The sequence below is a fragment of the Aspergillus ambiguus genome (assembly GCF_047715705.1).
Source record: "Aspergillus ambiguus strain CBS 117.58 unplaced genomic scaffold BDV59scaffold_9, whole genome shotgun sequence".
Taxonomy (NCBI): domain Eukaryota; kingdom Fungi; phylum Ascomycota; class Eurotiomycetes; order Eurotiales; family Aspergillaceae; genus Aspergillus; species Aspergillus ambiguus.
This window is the reverse complement of record NW_027395522.1, coordinates 524,285-541,559: the sequence shown is the minus strand read 5'-3', so window position 1 is coordinate 541,559 and position 17,275 is coordinate 524,285. Positions and strand designations below refer to the sequence as shown.

At 48.9% G+C, this 17,275-nt stretch overlaps 8 protein-coding genes across 8 annotated transcripts; 4 read left to right on the top strand and 4 right to left on the bottom strand.

Moving 5' to 3' along the window:
* Window positions 1-70: 70 nt before the first annotated feature.
* On the top strand, window positions 71-1,419 carry BDV59DRAFT_212133 (acyl-CoA dehydrogenase family protein; the record flags this gene model as incomplete). The annotated part of the gene is made up of 2 exons (XM_073695963.1): window positions 71-104; window positions 263-1,419. The coding sequence occupies 2 exons, from the start codon at window positions 71-73 to the stop codon at window positions 1,417-1,419; spliced, it is 1,191 nt and encodes a 396-aa protein (XP_073549638.1).
* A 48-nt stretch (window positions 1,420-1,467) lies between these two features.
* On the bottom strand, window positions 1,468-2,853 carry BDV59DRAFT_175177 (uncharacterized protein). The gene is made up of 4 exons (XM_073689204.1): window positions 2,426-2,853; window positions 2,268-2,372; window positions 1,742-2,211; window positions 1,468-1,684 (listed from the first exon to the last, which is right to left on the bottom strand). Exons 1-4 carry the CDS (start codon window positions 2,808-2,810, stop codon window positions 1,568-1,570), a joined length of 1,077 nt encoding a protein of 358 aa, XP_073549637.1. The 5' UTR covers window positions 2,811-2,853; the 3' UTR covers window positions 1,468-1,567.
* Window positions 2,854-3,155: 302 nt separating this feature from the next.
* BDV59DRAFT_175175 (flavin-containing monooxygenase) lies at window positions 3,156-5,379 on the bottom strand. The gene is made up of 5 exons (XM_073689203.1): window positions 4,976-5,379; window positions 4,523-4,924; window positions 3,810-4,476; window positions 3,509-3,761; window positions 3,156-3,454 (listed from the first exon to the last, which is right to left on the bottom strand). The coding sequence occupies exons 1-5, from the start codon at window positions 5,154-5,156 to the stop codon at window positions 3,287-3,289; spliced, it is 1,671 nt and encodes a 556-aa protein (XP_073549636.1). The 5' UTR covers window positions 5,157-5,379; the 3' UTR covers window positions 3,156-3,286.
* A 42-nt stretch (window positions 5,380-5,421) lies between these two features.
* On the top strand, window positions 5,422-6,826 carry BDV59DRAFT_165206 (alpha/beta hydrolase). The gene is made up of 4 exons (XM_073687638.1): window positions 5,422-5,798; window positions 5,848-5,958; window positions 6,019-6,110; window positions 6,165-6,826. The coding sequence occupies exons 1-4, from the start codon at window positions 5,456-5,458 to the stop codon at window positions 6,711-6,713; spliced, it is 1,095 nt and encodes a 364-aa protein (XP_073549635.1). The 5' UTR covers window positions 5,422-5,455; the 3' UTR covers window positions 6,714-6,826.
* BDV59DRAFT_165238 (cytochrome P450) lies at window positions 6,750-8,779 on the bottom strand. Its single transcript, XM_073687639.1, has 3 exons — window positions 8,224-8,779; window positions 6,991-8,178; window positions 6,750-6,939 (listed from the first exon to the last, which is right to left on the bottom strand). Exons 1-3 carry the CDS (start codon window positions 8,470-8,472, stop codon window positions 6,787-6,789), a joined length of 1,590 nt encoding a protein of 529 aa, XP_073549634.1. The 5' UTR covers window positions 8,473-8,779; the 3' UTR covers window positions 6,750-6,786.
* Window positions 8,780-8,917: 138 nt separating this feature from the next.
* On the top strand, window positions 8,918-9,609 carry BDV59DRAFT_200666 (uncharacterized protein; the record flags this gene model as incomplete). Its single annotated transcript, XM_073693636.1, has 2 exons — window positions 8,918-9,032; window positions 9,086-9,609. The coding sequence occupies 2 exons, from the start codon at window positions 8,918-8,920 to the stop codon at window positions 9,607-9,609; spliced, it is 639 nt and encodes a 212-aa protein (XP_073549633.1).
* Window positions 9,610-10,379: 770 nt separating this feature from the next.
* BDV59DRAFT_192278 (uncharacterized protein) lies at window positions 10,380-14,379 on the top strand (the record flags this gene model as incomplete). Its single annotated transcript, XM_073692020.1, has 9 exons — window positions 10,380-10,549; window positions 10,604-10,844; window positions 10,881-12,103; window positions 12,226-12,380; window positions 12,439-12,844; window positions 13,358-13,494; window positions 13,549-13,829; window positions 14,102-14,188; window positions 14,251-14,379. The coding sequence occupies 9 exons, from the start codon at window positions 10,380-10,382 to the stop codon at window positions 14,377-14,379; spliced, it is 2,829 nt and encodes a 942-aa protein (XP_073549632.1).
* An 88-nt stretch (window positions 14,380-14,467) lies between these two features.
* Window positions 14,468-17,104, bottom strand: BDV59DRAFT_175146 (putative C6 transcription factor). The gene is made up of 7 exons (XM_073689202.1): window positions 16,850-17,104; window positions 16,175-16,759; window positions 15,970-16,121; window positions 15,752-15,925; window positions 15,327-15,671; window positions 14,669-15,281; window positions 14,468-14,531 (listed from the first exon to the last, which is right to left on the bottom strand). Exons 1-6 carry the CDS (start codon window positions 16,970-16,972, stop codon window positions 14,810-14,812), a joined length of 1,851 nt encoding a protein of 616 aa, XP_073549631.1. The 5' UTR covers window positions 16,973-17,104; the 3' UTR covers window positions 14,468-14,531; window positions 14,669-14,809.
* Window positions 17,105-17,275: the final 171 nt, after the last annotated feature.

Here is a 17,275-nt window from a genome sequence, read left to right as displayed (position 1 = left end):
TCGGTCCCCGCATTCATCATATAAATGGCCCAGAAAAACCAGAAAGACACCCACAACAGTGGTCCAGGGCATGTATAAAGATGTTATCGATAGCCAGAAGAATAGTAAGTGCTTGACCAGCATTAACATGGGACTTTTAGTTGACAATGCAAGATTACCCTCGGTCCATTGAGGAAAGCAGCTTCCCGTCCGAGATGCGTCGCGCAAGGTACGCGCGGGGTTCACGCAAAGGCCCTCCAGTACCTGCAAAATGAAAATACAGACTGGACTGAATCGCAACGGACTGTTCGGGATGCGATTGCAAAGATTTGTAATAAATTCCCGGACGATTACTGGGCGAGACTTGACCAGACGAAACAATTCCCTACCGACTTACATTCCACCCTCGCTCGAGATGGTTGGCTGGGTATCTGCATGCCGCAGGAGTATGGAGGCTCCGAGCTGGGAATTGCAGAAGCTGCTGTGATGATGCAGACAATATCGGAGTCAGGAGGAGGAATGACCGCCGCTTCTTCTGTGCATATGAACATCTTCGGCCTAGAGCCCGTGGTTAAATTTGGTACCGAGATCCAACGGAAACGATGGCTGGTTCCCCTTATATCTGGGAAGGAGAAGGCTTGCTTCGGTGTGACGGAGCCAAACACTGGTCTTGATACATTGAAGTTGCAGTCGTTCGCTAGACGGGACGGCGATCATTACACGCTATCTGGGCAGAAGATCTGGATTTCCACAGCGCAGAATGCACAAAAGATTTTAATTCTTGTCCGAACGACACCGCGCGACCAGGTCACAAAGCCATCCCAGGGTCTCTCATTGTTCTATACGGATTTAAACCGCGACGCCATCCATGTAAAAGAAATCAAGAAGATGGGTCGTCATGCTGTGGACACGAACGAGCTGTTCTTCGAAAACTGGCGAGTTCCAATGGAAGATATGATTGGCAGGGAAAATGAAGGCTTCAAAATGATCATGCATGGAATGAATGCCGAGCGCATCCTGATCGGTGCAGAAGCCTTGGGCCTGGGCTTCGCAGCTCTTCGTAAGGCAGCCCTCTATGCGCGGGAGAGAGAAGTTTTCACAAGGCCGATCGGAAAGAACCAGGGAATCCAACATCCACTTGCCGACAGTTGGATGAAGCTGGAAGCTGCAAGACTGATGATCTATCATGCTGCGCGAATGTATGATGAAGGCTATGCGGACGGAGACTACTCAAATTCTGCGAAGTATCTCGCTGCAGAGGCCGCATTTGAAGCATGCGAACGGGCAGTACTATCACACGGTGGCATGGGTTACAGCGCAGAGTTCAATGTTGAAAGATATCTGAGAGAAGTCTTCATTCCTCGGATAGCGCCCGTTAGTCGAGAGATGATCTTGAACTATATTGCCGAACGTGTCCTAGGTCTTCCTAGGTCATATTAGCAACTTTCTATGATGGAGCTGCTCATTTATAGCGCCATGTGCTGATACATATATTATATTTCTGAGTATCGACTTTTGCACTACGAATATGCCATGATTCCCTTTTCTTTTCTCCTGTCCTTGGTAGTATATATTGCCTCAGGGGACCTCAGACATGATATACCCGTCCAGTGATTTGATCAATCCTCTGCCTACCCTTGAAATCAATTTTCAATGATTTGGAAAAGCCGAGGAACGCTCTGTGTACCCATTCTGGTGCACCTCTCTGTATCTTAATCAGAATTGTCCCTTTTCGCCAGTATTTTCCAATGAGTTGACTTACAATACCTGCGAAACACTTGGATATTCCAGGTAGATGAATAGTACGCCCGTACCCACTATAAATTGTGTCGACTATAGCATCACCAACAGTGTCCACGTGCATTAATGGGGCAATAAAATGCGACGAATTCAATTCTCCTTTGAAAAGTGGTGTGTCTGTGAAGCTTAGCACCGCTAGTGATGTGCGTACTTTTGGACTATTATGGCAATATTTCAGCTCCAGTCCAAGGGCTTCATGAAGAGCAATCATCCCAGCTTTTGAAGCAGAATAGTCGGCCAGCCCAGCAGGAGGCATATATGCACTTAATGAAGAGATATTCACTATATGGCCATGGTTTCTCTCAATCATGGACGGGAGAAATTCTTTGATGAGGAGGAATGGAGCCAGAAGGTTAGTTTTCAGTGTAACGAGATTGTCACTGTAACTCCCGTCCACAATCATCTGGCCCCTGCTTAAGCCGGCATTATTCACTAGTTTTCCTGTTAGTCCATTATTTACACGATGTGCCCTCAAGGTAGGAGCTAACCTAAGACAGTTGGGTATCCAACCTCTGCCTTAATGCGCCCACAAATGAACCGAACTTCTTCTTCATCACTCAGATCACAGTTATAAAACCTAACAGGCTTATTTTCTGCCTCGCCATTAGCAATAAATTCGAAGACGAGCATGATCTGGGGAACTTGCCGATTTTGTAAGTCAATGGAGCAATGTCGACAACAACGACAGACACGCCATCGTCTGCGAGCCTGTTGACAATACTGGCTCCAATACCACTACTCCCACCGGTCACCATAACAATCTCCTTGCCCCAGGCCCATGTTGTATCGCGAACCCAGTTGTTTCGGGACCATTTTGTAAGGAAGTCGTTAATCCATAGAGCGGCACTCAGCAATGCACTTAGAAGAAGACCATTCTTGAAGCTAGAAAGCAGGCCTCCAGAAACTGTTTCAGCATAGACTGAAAGTAGAATAGTTGGTACCGGATGGAAGATAGTTCTAACAATGGAGAAGATAGGGTCAATATAGAAACCCTCCCGGGGCAGGTGACTTCCAAACCCTATCATATTCATATATGATTATCTGAGAGATATTATATGCAGATAATGATATGACAGTGGGCCTATTTAAACTACCGACTTAATTATCCTTCCAATATTAGCACTTCCCATACCGGAATCATCCCGGGTGGGTCGGGTCTCCTCCGAAAAGCTCAGAGAACTGATACCGTGCAGAGGACGTAGCTTGTCAGAAGCATACTTTCAAAGTATTATGAACGAGCGGAGGTGGAAAATGAGCGATGATCGTCGAGGGATCGTGCATTTTCTACCTGGATGCGTATCCTCGAACTAAGCACACTTTCTTTTGTCGGACCATAGCGATTCAGTGCACAGATAACAATAGGAAAGAATATTCAGTTCTAATTTTATGGAGCCAAGTGGTATGGCTGACCCCTTGGCATTGGATGCGGCTTTTATGGGTCACACACCCCTAAATTGCAAAGCTAAATGATTGCTGCCCATCAAACAAATGTACACAATAACGATAGTCAAAGCCACAATCTGTGCCATGTTTCCAAGGCTACCTCCTTAGCAGATGTCATAGCCCACGGCCAAAATGCTGGAACCTGGGCATGCACAAAAGCTGCGTTTATAGCTGCCAGAACAAACAGTATGAAAGGGCGCAGGTATCTTTGATGAACTGGCTTCTTCGATTTCTTTGGGATATTAGTCTAAAGTACAAAGGAGAACGGTTGGTTGCTTTAGCTTACCTTGATTTTCCAGTCAGACCATATCGGAAACAGGCTCCGATACCAGTAATGGGCTTGACTCCACGGATAAGCCATGGAGTTCCAGCCCTTTGAGTTCACATACCATGATGCGCATCCGGCATTCCAGACAGTTTGGCGAAGTGCGTTCTGGACATCGAGAACGTACTTATTTTCTGCTTCTTGCTTCAGTTCAACGCAAGTCGCCTTCCCGTCTAGAACTGGTTTCAGGATACGAAGGGCATAATTCACAGAACTTCTTATGTTAGCATTTTATGTTTCATCGTAGGCCGGTTGAACCCACTTCTCTGCGGCCATCAAGGCTGATGTATGGCCAGTCGCAGAATTCGGGCCAAGAAGAAGGAAGTAATTAGGAAAACCACTCATGGCGGTGCAATTGTATGCCCCAGGACCATCGTACTGCTTCCAATGATCTTCCAGTGTCCCATTCTTGCCGTGTACTTGCATATATGGAGTGTACTTGTTAGTCTGAAATCCAGTAGCAAGAACGATAACATCCGCAGGGATAAATCCCTCTGTTGTTTCCAGTCCTTTCGGGACGATCTTGGTGATATTGGCATCAGTCAAAACGAGCTTGTCATTATGTAAAGACTTCAGATAACCTGGGTCAAAGATACGCCGCTTGCAACCCACGTCAAAATCGGGAATTAGAAGATCGTGGTATTTCTCTGGGGCTCTCTCGCGCATGTACTTTTCTGTTAATTGCTTTCGAGCCTCACGGCGCTTTGCTGCTGCTTTTGTCATTGGAAATAGACGAAAATCATTCTCTGCCATCAAGAATATATGAAGACGATGCAACTTCATTGCCAGAGGGATGTACTGGAATATCCACCGGAGAAAGCGGGGATAGATGAAATTAGCAGCCGGAAATATCCAGTGCTTGGAGCGAATGATCTGGTGAAGTGACTCGGTCTTGTCCACAATCTCAGGGACTATTTGCGCAGCCGTGCCTGGATCATGTTAGTCTATATCCCCATGTGACTGGAGAAGACCTACAGCCGTTCCCAAGGACGACCACTTTCTTCCCCTCAAGAGATATATCGTCTCTCCATCTCGCGGAATGAAAGATCGCTCCTTCAAAAGTCTCGGCTTCGGGTATGTCACAAGGGCGTGGCTGTACCAGTGGCCCCGTCGCGGCAAATAGTATCTGACATTCGTGGTAGAGCGTTTCCCCTGTCCTAAGGTCGATGAAAGACAAACGCCATAGACTCACGTCGTCTCTCCAGATGCACTCCTTGACCTCGACAGAAAAGGTCATTTTATGCTTCAATCCGTAAGTCTCGATTACTTCATCCTGGTATGCTTTGATTTCCTTGTTCGAGGGCATCAACTTCGTCCACTTTGGATTCAGATGCCATGAGAACGAATACAGTGCTGACGGTACATCACATGCACAGCCTATACTTCGTCAATGGATGGTGTCACTTTCACCAATGCGATTAGCCATACCTGGATACGAATTTATGTACCAAGTGCCGCCACAGTCGCTATTTCGTTCGAAAAAGCGGATATCCTCAAGGCCATACCATCGTTTCAAGGTTGCACCAAGAGCAATCGAAGAGAGGCCTGTGCCTATGCATGCGATTTGACTGTATGATGGGATTGGGGCTTTTCCTGCTGGCTCATTCATGATATCAAATATTCTTGTATGAGGTAGGTACGCAGTGCCTTACGTCTCCTCACTTTAAAATATTTCTGTCTCAAGTGATTTGTCTCGGAAGGGGTGTAAGGGCTTCATCCAGTACGATAGTAAATGCTGTTTGCTAAGGCCAGTTGGGCGAGCCCCCTCCACATGTTTCGTCGGATGCCTACCGAGGCTGATTTCCGGGTCGGTTCCGGCATTATCGGAATGCACCCGGGCCCCGAATTGTATCAAATATCGCAATCTCTCTCCACTATAGCTTTAGGTCATATGATACATGCGACAAAATGGCTCCCAAGCTGTCCTTTATTGGGAAATTACGGGTTGTCTTCAACATTGTGATTTTCGTCTTCCCCTCGGCGGTTGCTAGAATTGCCCAAGCCGTTGTCCGAGCGTGGCAGAAAAATCTCCCTTTGAAGCCAACCATCTGGAATGGGTTCGTTGGCAGTTTGATGGTTAATATTCCTCCTGGCCAACTCCAGGCGATACTGCCATCCACTTTTGACACATATGAATCATGGATGTTGTCGAAAGGAAATGTCCCCAGAGTAGATGTTGCCGCCGATAACTCCACGAGGATACTGTGGGTGGGGCCAAGAGAAGGAAACAAAGTGCTTATGTTCCTCCACGGTCATTGTCACTAAGTATTCTTTACTTCACGGCTGCTGATGTTTTGTAGGTGGAGGATATGTCATGCCACTGTCGAAAGGCCACCTCGAGTGGATAGAACATATTCGACAAGAGGCGTGCGACGCTGGTGTCCAGCTTAATGTCTGTGTTCTTGAATATGGTATCATTGGCATAGCTACGGGAGATACGCCCTTGTCAGAATAAAAGGCTAACATGACAGACTTAATTCCTGCCAATCCCTATCCTCGCCAGATGCTACAGGCTATTTTCGCGTTACAGTGCCTCTTTTCTTTGGGATACCAACCGTCTGATGTATGGGGCCTCGTAAATGGTGCTCAAATACTGAACTAACACCAAGGCTATAAGGTTATATTTGGAGGAGATTCTGCAGGAGGCCATTTGTCTCTAGCCTTACTGTCCCATTTACATCGTCGCCGCCAATTTGAATCCATGGAAACGTCAATCGATCGGATTATGAGCATACGGGGATGCTTCCTAGTGTCTCCTCTGTGCTCATTCAATTTCAATACCCCCTCGTATAAACGATGGTTGAGTGCCGATGTTCTTGGGAGACAGGTGGTTAGCGAATGGGGCGACCACCTGATGAAAGGCTCTCCCTGGCTTGAAGAAGTTTCTGGCGGTTACGGCTGGGGAATGGCGCTCGATGTGCCGGAGAAGTGGTGGGAAGGTCTGGATTGCGTTGACCGTATACTTGTCACTGGGGGCTACGAAGAGGTATTTAGTGACCATGTTCAACAGCTGGGTGATGTTTTACAGAGAAATAGTAAGGGAGAAGTGGAGCTGTATATGGCGAACGAGACCCATGATGGCCCGCTATTTGACTTTGCGGCTGGAAGACCGCCAAGCGAGATGACCAAGGCTATTACACATTTTATTGTCTCAAGCTGCAAGTAGTGAAATAGGGACGATAATTCTTCATCAACGTTCGCTTATATTGAATAAATGCCGTCCAAACATGTTCTCGACATCACAGTTGCCGTTTAGCGTCTTCCAAGATCTCAAGTCTAGCGCCCTCCTCCATTATCAACGCAACATGCTGCTGGCTTCTTGGGGTCACCTTCACTGGGAAAGGTTCGCCTGTAGTATGGTGGTTCAAGCGCTTGGAATCGAAAGGACCGTTCTAGGTGGTTAGATTCCCATTATAGTTCGCAAAACCCAGACATTGACTTACTGCCTTGTAATCGTAGCAGAATACCAACCGTGCTACATTGATGAAAAGGCCCCGGAATGCCAATCGATACCCCACACATATACGTCGGCCGCCACCAAACTGCCAGAGACCATGGGCAGCATCTGTCTCATGCCCGTCAAGCCATCGTTCTGCTTTGAACTCTCCTGGGTCCTCGCATTCGTTACAGACTGGGATCTCGTTGATCACGAATCCTACTCCGGCCGGGAAATGATATCCTTCGAATTCCATATCGGAGGTCAATGTGTGATCAGGTGTAAAGGGAAATATAGGGCGCCATCGTAGCAGCTCCTTTACCATGGCACAGATATAACGTAGCTGTTCCATGTCGCCGATGCCGGGGAGACGCATGCCGTTTGAGTCACAAATGCGGTCCACTTCTGCCCTTGCCTTCTGAAATTTCTCTGGGTGGCATATGGCAGACATCGCGAAAATGTTCAATGCTTCCCTGGTGGTATCACTTCCAGCCTCTAGAAGCTGGAGTGCGACATACATGGCCTCTTTATCTGTCCCCGTGAACTGCGTATCGGGATGTAGGAGAACATCTCGCACCCACGACGGAGGTGCAGCACCTTGTTCGACTTTCTCTCTCACTGGTATCCACCATGATTTGTAGACTTCTTCATTCCAATCCCCGAGCTTCTCCCAGTACTTGCGCCAGGGTTGCATGAAATGGGGGAGGTTGTCCAGCGCAGGAAACCAGTCAACCAAGCTACTCCCAATACTCCCAACAAAGTAAGTAACGACATCTTGAAGATCAGCTAGTTCCTTGCCGGTCTTCAAAAGACGTTCACCCAAGGCAATACGATGTACTACCGAGTTCGCGTATCTGTAATGGTGACGATACCATCGATCCGGCTGGAAAAGGTATTCAGCGAGCATCTGCGTACTCTCAAGCTCCTGCCAGGATCCGTACTCCTTCAAAGCTGATCCACTAAGAAGTGAATGCATGACTCGTCTTTTCTCGGCCCACCCGGAGGGAGGAAGCAAGAGAGAACGTCCATTTCGACTAACGATGCCGCTGGCTATGGGCATGGGGCTTCTGCCATTTGTAAGTGAGCCTCGCTTGGCAATGATTTCGGACACCACACGTTTGCTATTTAGTAAAACCCAGGTTTTAGACCCGAGATGGATTGTTGTCATTTCGCCATATTTGGCTAGTTCGTTTTGCTATCCGTTGTTAGTTGATGTCAGTTATGTAGCAGAGACACTCACGATTGTATAATCCTGGTCGCTTCTCGCATTCTTCAGGTCTAGTAGGCTTCCGAATATTGGGATTCCACGGGGGCCAGGAGGAAGTATCCATTTCTTCCCTTGGGGTGGTTTTCGCTTTCCGACCGGCGTGAAAATTTCTCTGATGACGAGGAACGCTGTTCCCAAGCATACCGCTATAGTGACGAAAATAGCGGCGACAGGATGCGTACATGCAACTACACGGAGCTGGGTGTAGATGAGCATTTTCATTTCGTTTATGTATTTGTCATTCGCTATGTCTCTTTTGTGTGGTAGATGTTTTTATATCCCTAGTTGAGATCATCTTGAATCGGGTGCATTCCGATGTTTGCTCACCCAATCTCCCAAGATCTTCACGGCCCTCGTATCCACACTGTACTCTACAGGCTGTTGTCGCATTTGAGCCAAATGCGTCTCAATTTCCAGGCAGCGAGCATTCTTGGAGTGCCTTTTACAGCTGGACATTTTCCCCATCAACTGCTCGGATAAAACGGCAAGATGATGGTTGCAACGAGCTGCGGGGAATTTGCCATCGGGATTATCCCGACATTGAGTTAAAAAGCAATCCGTAGAGGCAGGGAACGGTTTTGAAAGAGGCGTCATGCTAACTCTTGTATCGGCACCCTTCGTACTTCTGCTTCTGGTTTTTCTCTCCAGGCGGGGTACATACTACACGATGAGAGAGCATGCATTAGACTGGCTTGGGGAGAAGGCGATCGGCTGGAGTCACAGTCCCCCAGTCAACAAGATCGATACTCATCATCATTTCGTCCCGCCGTTTTATGCAAAAGGTTCGCTAATTTTTTGCGATGGTTAAGACGGAAGCTAACACACCTCCGATCAGCAATTGAAGAACAGGGAGGTGACCCCAGCGGCTGGCCTACTCCTCACTGGTCCCCTCTGGCGTCCAAACTCCTGATGAAGCGTCTCGGCGTCCAGACTGCTGTTCTTTCCGCTACAGCGCCAGGAGCCTGCATCCTCCTCGATCGCCAGGGACGTGCCAAACTTGCGAGACAATTAAATCAATGTGCGGCGCAGCTTAGGGACAATGACCCCAAGTCTTTCGCCTTTCTTGTCTCACTGCCCAATATCTTGGACACGGAAGATGCCCTCGCAGAGATAGCCTATGGGTTGGATACTCTTCATGCTGATGGAGTCACTTTATTCACTCGATACGGTGATTCCAACACCTATCTTGGCCATCCTGATGTGGAGCCGATCTGGGCTGAGCTCAACAGATCAACAGACGAGGCTGCGTTGTGTTCGTCCACCCCACGCACCCAGTTGATACCAAGCCCGTCAATCCGAAGCTACCTCAGCCAAGTATTGATTATCCACATGAAACAACGCGCACTGCGATGGACATGATTACGAACGGTACTCGATTCAAGTACCCTAACTGCAAGGTCATCTTGTCACATGCCGGAGGGGCGTTGCCATACCTCATCTCACGCGTTACAACTCCAATGCGAAAGGCACCGGATTTTGCCGTTTCGAACCGATTTGGAACTACCTATGATAAGGCTATGGAGGCATTTCGCAGTTTCCATTTTGACCTCGCACTGAGCGCGTCCCCGCAAGTTATGGATCTTCTACTGAAGATGGTACCGCCTGATCATATCTTGTTTGGCAGTGATTTCCCATATGCGCCAATAACTGCCTATCCTGCTTTTCTGGAAGAACTGGAGTCTTACGAAATGACCGAGGAGCTAAGGGACAGGGTTAACTTTGGGAATGCAATACAGCTTTTCCCTAAGTTGGCTGAAGGAGTTAATACAAACCTATAAATATATAGTGTGAATCGAACATACATATACATATCTATGTTGGTTTGTACCAGTTTTTCTATTGTGCCCTAATAGAGTCATCCCTATGGATGCTCCCATGTATGTTTTGTGCATCATCTATTTGGTAGAACGACACCGTGGCCCGTATATTTTGCTGTACGGACTATGGGTGTTGGTTGTCTAACTTGTCTCTTTCAGTGCGTACAAAATGCCGGGCGGAAGGTTCCGGTGGCGCCGGAACCGACCCGAAAGAGGCTCCCCACCCCCCACATGTTTCGTCCTTCAACTTCCACGAATACGCCGTACAAACAATGCCCCATGCAGTCCTGCCGGCCTAACACTCATAACAATATGGGGCCTCGCCGCCGAAAAATAGCCTTGGCGTGCGAGCCATGCAGGCGGCGGAAGGCAAGATGTGATGGCCAAAAGCCAATCTGCAGTGCATGCAAGGCACGCAAACTGAACATCTCCGAATGTCTTTACAAGACGTCAGAGAACGCTAGATCCGCTAGTAATGATGAGTGAGCTACCTTTCGTCTGACATATTGCATAGCCGGTGCTAATTTTGAATGTAGATATCTCCGGACGCTTCATCATCGCATCCGCCAGCTGGAAGAAACATGCATCAAAGCAGGTATTGCGGTACCTGATTTTAGAGGTATGGATACAGCAAGAGACTCTGTGGTACTTGATAATGGCCACAATGACTCCACTGTGTTGTTAGATGAGGGCGTTTCGTCGGCTACATTGAATGCGCAACCACAGCAATCTCCGGCACACCAGACGCCCAACTCGGAGCAGGCCAATTTTCATCCGGTAAGCAGTGGCGCACATGTATATTGTTCCCCGCAGACAGAGACGGAAGTCTACTCTTCGACTCCATTTGAGTTTGATAGCAACGTCACTGGGATGGGCGCAATAAGTTCTGCGGACCAGTCTAGGAGATCTGTGAATGAGTATTTCGGTAGCTCGTCAACCGTTTCTCTAATGCGGCTAATGAATAGAGTCTCGGAAAAACGACCTAGTGGAACGCACTGTGACACACACGGGGAAATCGCCAGCCGACTTAGTCTCAGGGACCAAATATCGTCGTTGACGCAACGATTACCGGAACCACAAGGCAGGTTCCAAGTAGACGACTTTTTACTCCCATCAAGGGACTTAGCAGATCATCTACTGGACTGCTTTTGGGACCGAATATACTGCCTTTACCCGTTTTTCGACCGGAAAAGCTTCCAGGATGCCTACGATAACCTGTGGATCGGGCGATACCAGCCCGGCAAGCCGTTAAGCAGCCTTGACATTGGTCTAGGAAACAAAGCCCACTCAGGTTCTAGATCGATTGTATTTATATGTGCGCTCAACATGGCTTTTGCCCTTGGTTGCCATTTTGCTGATATACCGGTCCATGAACGAGAAGCGGCAGCCCATACTTTTTTCCTCAGGGCGAAGCGGTTTATCGGTCTTGATATTCTGGACATCCGGACGGTCGGCACTGTGCAATGTTTCTTGCTTACTGTGCTCTTTTTGCAATCAACCCCATACCCTCATCGATGCTGGCACTCGATCGGTGTGGCCTGTCGCGTGGCTCAGGGGCTTGGCCTCCATGAGGTGCAGTTGGATGACAGCCAGCATCCACTTGAACGTGAAATCCAACGGCGGACTTGGCATGGATGCGTGATGATGGATATGTTTGTGAGCATGACTTATGGTCGGCCGACAATGACCTCTCACCTATCCAGCGTTCCATTACCGGCGAGCCCTGGAACGGGATCGACAGAGGAGCAAGGGCCACCGGTGATGGCATTCTACATCGCCGCAATTGAGTTATACAAAATTCTAGACAGCATACTGTCTGATATATACAAAGCCTGGCACAGCAAAAGGGGTGCGACCTCTACTGGTTCCACGACAAGACAGGGTGGTCTTGATGTTATCATCGATTTAGAAGAGAAGTTATTCGAGTACGAGTCCAATCTGCCCCCGATTTTGAATTGGACGACCCAAGAAGGGTCCCCAAGTGATCCAGCGACACAACTCATTCTGGCACGGCAGCGGAATGTTCTCCATGCAAGGTAAGCAGACACCGCCACGGAGAGAATTATTTCTAATTCGGCAGATACCTTTACCTCCATCTTCTTCTATATCGACCCATCTTCACACAACTCTGCTCCGATAACTCCAATTGCACAGATAGCCCGGACCGCCGCCCCGCCGCTCATAGTACGATACACACGTCGATCTTGACCAAGTGCGCCGCAGCTTGTGTCAAGTCAGCGGTCAGCCTCATATCCCTTGTCCACGACACCCATCTGGATTCAGCAACGGACACTTGGTGGTATAATGGCTTCTGTATGCTTCATACCCAGCGAACATATGTCCCCGATTAAATGACATTGACAAAATATAGACACATCAACCGCCGGGATGGTTATAATCATGTCTTACACGTGTCGGCCTATCTCAGACGAGCTAGAAAAAGCAACGATCGACTCAACGTGGGCTAGGTGCGAGGACGTTTTGCGGCAGATGGGATCATTTAGCTTGTCTGCCCGAAACACTCTGCATTTTTTGAAAGCCGCGCGCGAACAAGTCCTGACCAGTCCGCAGCAACTGCCATCTGCAGCGGGGCGTAGCACAGCCACCGAGGGCCAGCGGCAACACATCAGCTTACCGACTGACCAAGCGATGGAGGCTCCATCTCCAGACACGCCAGGCGTGTTCACTTGGGATTTCTCCATGGAACCACTGGCATCCGACCTGGGGTTTTTAGGACCTATTGACTTCACTGAATTGCAGGGATGGTTACCAGAGTAGTTTTTTGCCTCGTGTTGCCGAGCGACTCCCCGCTGATGCATTAGGGGTGATGTGAATGAGAAATTTGATTGGTAGATTCCTGCCCACGGGCAGATCAGCCTGCTCGCGGCGCCTAGTCTCCCCGTAGTTTTAGCTGATGGATTCAGCCTGGGCAATATAAAGCGCCGGTCCTGTGCCTTGTTGGATTTTGTGCTCATTACCACTGCTGTCTAACCATGGAGCTCCAAGAAATCTCAACCGTCTATATAACCGAGTGGGGTATGTTAATTGAGACAATTCATTCGGAATGGAAGCAAGAAATTAACGTCGCAGACGGAAATGACTGGAATAGTCGATGGGAAAGTGCAACCGCCTTAAATGTATTCCTCTTTCCAATCGACGCAGCCCACAGATAACTCAGCTGTACGGCGTACTGACATTTTTAGGGCTCACCTGAGTCGACCAGAGTAATGTGCGAGTCGCCCGCCGGGGAACAATGCGCCCAGCAGATGACCTAACTACAGATTGAATAGTTTCGCCAAGGACAAGGTGCTCAAAGGGAATTATGAACCCCCGAAAGGGTTTGAGGATATCATTAATGGTGAGGACCTCAACGGGTCCTTCTTCAGCGACTACACGATCGACGACAATGACATTCTCACAAACCACAGTCAGTTACCTGAGAGCGACCTCCATTGGCGAAATTAAACTAACAAATAATAAGTTTCTTGGGCAACTTACAAGGCCAAATGGGTGAAGAGCGAAGTCGTTTACCACTGGGTACAGACGACTATTCTCGTAAAGTGGGAGATCCCCTCCAATAGGGAAGCCCCATCAAAGATCGATATCCTTTTTATCAACCTGGAAGAGGCTCAACGAAAGCACATAATTGACAATCTTCCCCGAACACCCAGAGAACAATTTTACGCATTCACATGGCATGCTCTGTTTGCGGAGTCTGTGATCGGCCTATATGTCAAGACTTTTTGGTTACTCCGCGACATTGTTCGACCGATTGAAAAAGTGCGATATCCCCAATGTTCTATGAATATAACAAGGAGCATTCGCTAACTCACTTACAGAAGAGAGTACACACTAATCGTCTTCTTTACATAAACAGACAACACGATACTGCCAGGCACATTTTTCACACGAGCGAAGTCCTAGAAGTGGCGCAAAATACTTTGCAAATTCTGGGAGACGAGCATCGGCGATTTCGAGGGGAATTTCCCGATCTAAGCCAAGGGAAGCGGGGACTGGTCATTAACATACAACAGAGACTTTTACGCGTTGAAAAAGAGATACACTCGCTGCGCATGCGGGCAAAGTCCCTGACAGAGCGGCTGAATAATGAAATCAACCTGGTATGATTCCCATCTCAATGGACGGACATGGAGTTGGGATCCTCGTATTAATTTGAAGGCAGGCCTTTAATCTTGCTACGATTTCCGAAAGTGCCATAATGAGCACTATTGGCATAGTGTCAATGGTATATCTCCCGGGGACGTTTGTTTCTGTAAGTAGCTACTTTTCTCGTATCATAAGTTCAGACTGACCAAGCAGGGTATATTTGGATCCAATTTTTTTGATTTCAATACCTCGTCAGACGATACCTGGGTGACCTCGGGGAAATTCTGGGTTTATTGGGCAGTTACCGTTCCTCTCACAGGGGCAACCCTGATTATATGGGCATGGTGGCATGGTGTCCTATCAAAGTGGATAAATCGGATTAGAAAACGGATCACGAGGCAGGAGACGACAAATACCGGCGGCTCGCAAGTGTAACACGAGTGGCCCGATTCCTATCTGCGTCTTTCTGTTCAGCTAGAGCGATTGTTATATACCTATAATGATACTGTTTGCGAAAATTGTCGAGTAATACAATGCACTCTTATATTTAAGTGAGGGTTTTCTTTCACGGCGTGGATTACTCAACCGTATATACATAATGTATCAAGCAAGACCAGCGTATAACGCATTGCTGCCTAATCATCCAATCTGGCCAGAAAAGCTTCATCACTCGGGACATGGGGAGGAGGCCGGTGATTCGTATCGAGCTCGGCAAAGAGCGGATCTGTCTCGGTTGGCAGAAATGTTTTTGAATCATGGGCAGTAGCTTCGACGGCCTGCAGGATAAGTTTACAGGAACCCCACCGACGTGAAAGCGCCTTAGCCGAAACTGTTAGGCTAATGAATGCGGCGCGGTTGTCGGGCTGTTCAAGATCATCGAGGAGGGTGAACAGCGCGGCTGCAACCCACTGGATGTTGCGGACAGGCATTCGGTCGAGGCCCCACTGTTTCTGGTGAATGCGGATGAGCCCGGCGACAGCTCGGGCAGATGCAAGACAGACGTTTCTTGCATCAAAGGGGGTTATTTCTATTGGTTTAGGGTCGGCATTGTTGGCCTGTATTTTGAGGGGAGCGTATATAGTCATTAAGATTGTATGATAGTACATACTAGGGATGTTAGTTGATAAAGCAAGTTTGGCGGAGGTTACATACTGTAAGCATAAAACGTGAGGTGTGTCATTATTTTTTTCCGCGAGACAGGATGGGAGTCGGCCAGCCCATTCGCGGAGTCGATTGTGGAAATCGGAAGTTGTCTTCTCAGACTCCGAACGAGAACGGTCGGTGTTACTCTTAAACAGGTGATTAGCGGCATCGTAAGCGATCAGATTTAGTGAGCAGAGCGCGTTAAACACGCAGTCGATATGTGCCTTCCGGCCTTCACTCTGAGTGGGATACGGCACCCACTCGTCGTGACCAGACTCGTGTTCGACGGGCGGGAGAGACTGCCGCTGTGGGGGTCTGATTAATGGGGTCTTCTTCTCAGATAATGCATGCATCCTGGAGGGGCGTGTCAGTTGCTTGTTGTTCGCGGTGGATGAACGAGGCCGAGGAGGTTTGTCGTGGGCAGGGGGTCCTACGTCGAAATGTTGAACAGTCCCCACAGGGTATTATGAATTACTCGGACCGTGCGAAGAGTATCATCGTCAGCTTTCGATGCGAGAAAGGAATGTTTTTGGGCAAGCTCCTGCACAGCATAGGCCAGTTGACTGCGGTATATCCATCCCTGCCTGTCTCGTCCCGTCATAGATGCGCTACGACTATTAGTCTGGAACCGTAGGTTGGAGGGGGAGCTTACCACGCCCACAAAATACCTAACCCTTGCACTGTGGGAAGAGTGATGCGGCCCTCCTCCTTGTCTAATAGCCGTTTGGCTTCGTCGTAGAAATGGGCTCCTTTCGAGGCAACGTCATCCGGCACTGCATACGCTTCGGGGTAATCTGAATACGTCTGAGGTAGTCAGCATCATGGGGACTATCTGGCGGAAGGAAAGATTTGCATACACAGGCCTCCGCCAGAATGATATTCACCAGAAAGGGTGAGCAAAATCGCGCATTTAGCGAGCCAGCCTGCATATCCTTCACAAAACGGTCCCGGCCAAGCCAGTTGGAGAATGGATGACTCCAAGTGAACCAGAGGGACACCAGATGTGATACAAAGTCATTATCCTCGACAACATTGGTCCATGGCCGCGCAGGAACCTGATATTGGGGAATGTCAGATAGCCGCTTGGCATCAAGGATACGTCGGATGGACCGCGACTCGGCCTGCTGGACATGCTGGATTTCATGGCAAACTTCGGCAAGCTCCGGAGTCTGCTCCAACTCGGACCGGGGCAACTTGTGATCGAGATAGTATCGGATCTCCGCCAGGGAGGCATTACTCCGGATAAGATTGATGAGTGGGCCGGTCCGCGAGTTACCACTTTCCCGCAGAACATCGACCAGACGGATCAAGAGATCTTCTTTCTCCTCCAGCTGATCGATTTTCCGCTTCAAAGCACCGCGCCGCCGCTTGTCTGCGGTATAGTCCAGCGTGCACTCCAGACGGCTCTTGATGCAGTTGGCGCACGGGACAACCCCAGTGCACTAGAAATCAGTTAGTCACTAGACTCGAATATGCTCAGGGCATACTCCGTCGCCGGAGTATACTATGTCAAGGAGCGCGCCTGCGGATACCTTCAGCTTGCGGGTCTTACACGCCAAACAGGCGGTACCGACGTTCTTCCGGCGCTGCTGCGAGTCATTGGCAGTGGTGACCCCCGGCGGGGCGGGAGCCAACAGGCGTTTGGAGTCGGACATTAAGGGAAAGAGAGAGCAATTAATCCATGATGGGGACGAGGAGGAATCGGGCAGGAATCCGATGATCCGAGAGGAAGGGAAAAAGTATCCCGGTACAGAGTACGGAGTAGAAAGGGATAGAAAAAAAAAGCACCGACGGCATACCTATCAACCTTCCCCGCTCGGCCGAACGTTTTTGTATTACACGGCTGGTGGCTGCGGGCGGTGCCGCTGGGAGGCGGGCCGACGGTATGCCGCGTATTGTGAATTTCAATAATTTCCGCCCTACACTTCCGACCAATCAGGGCTTGGAAAGGGAGTCAT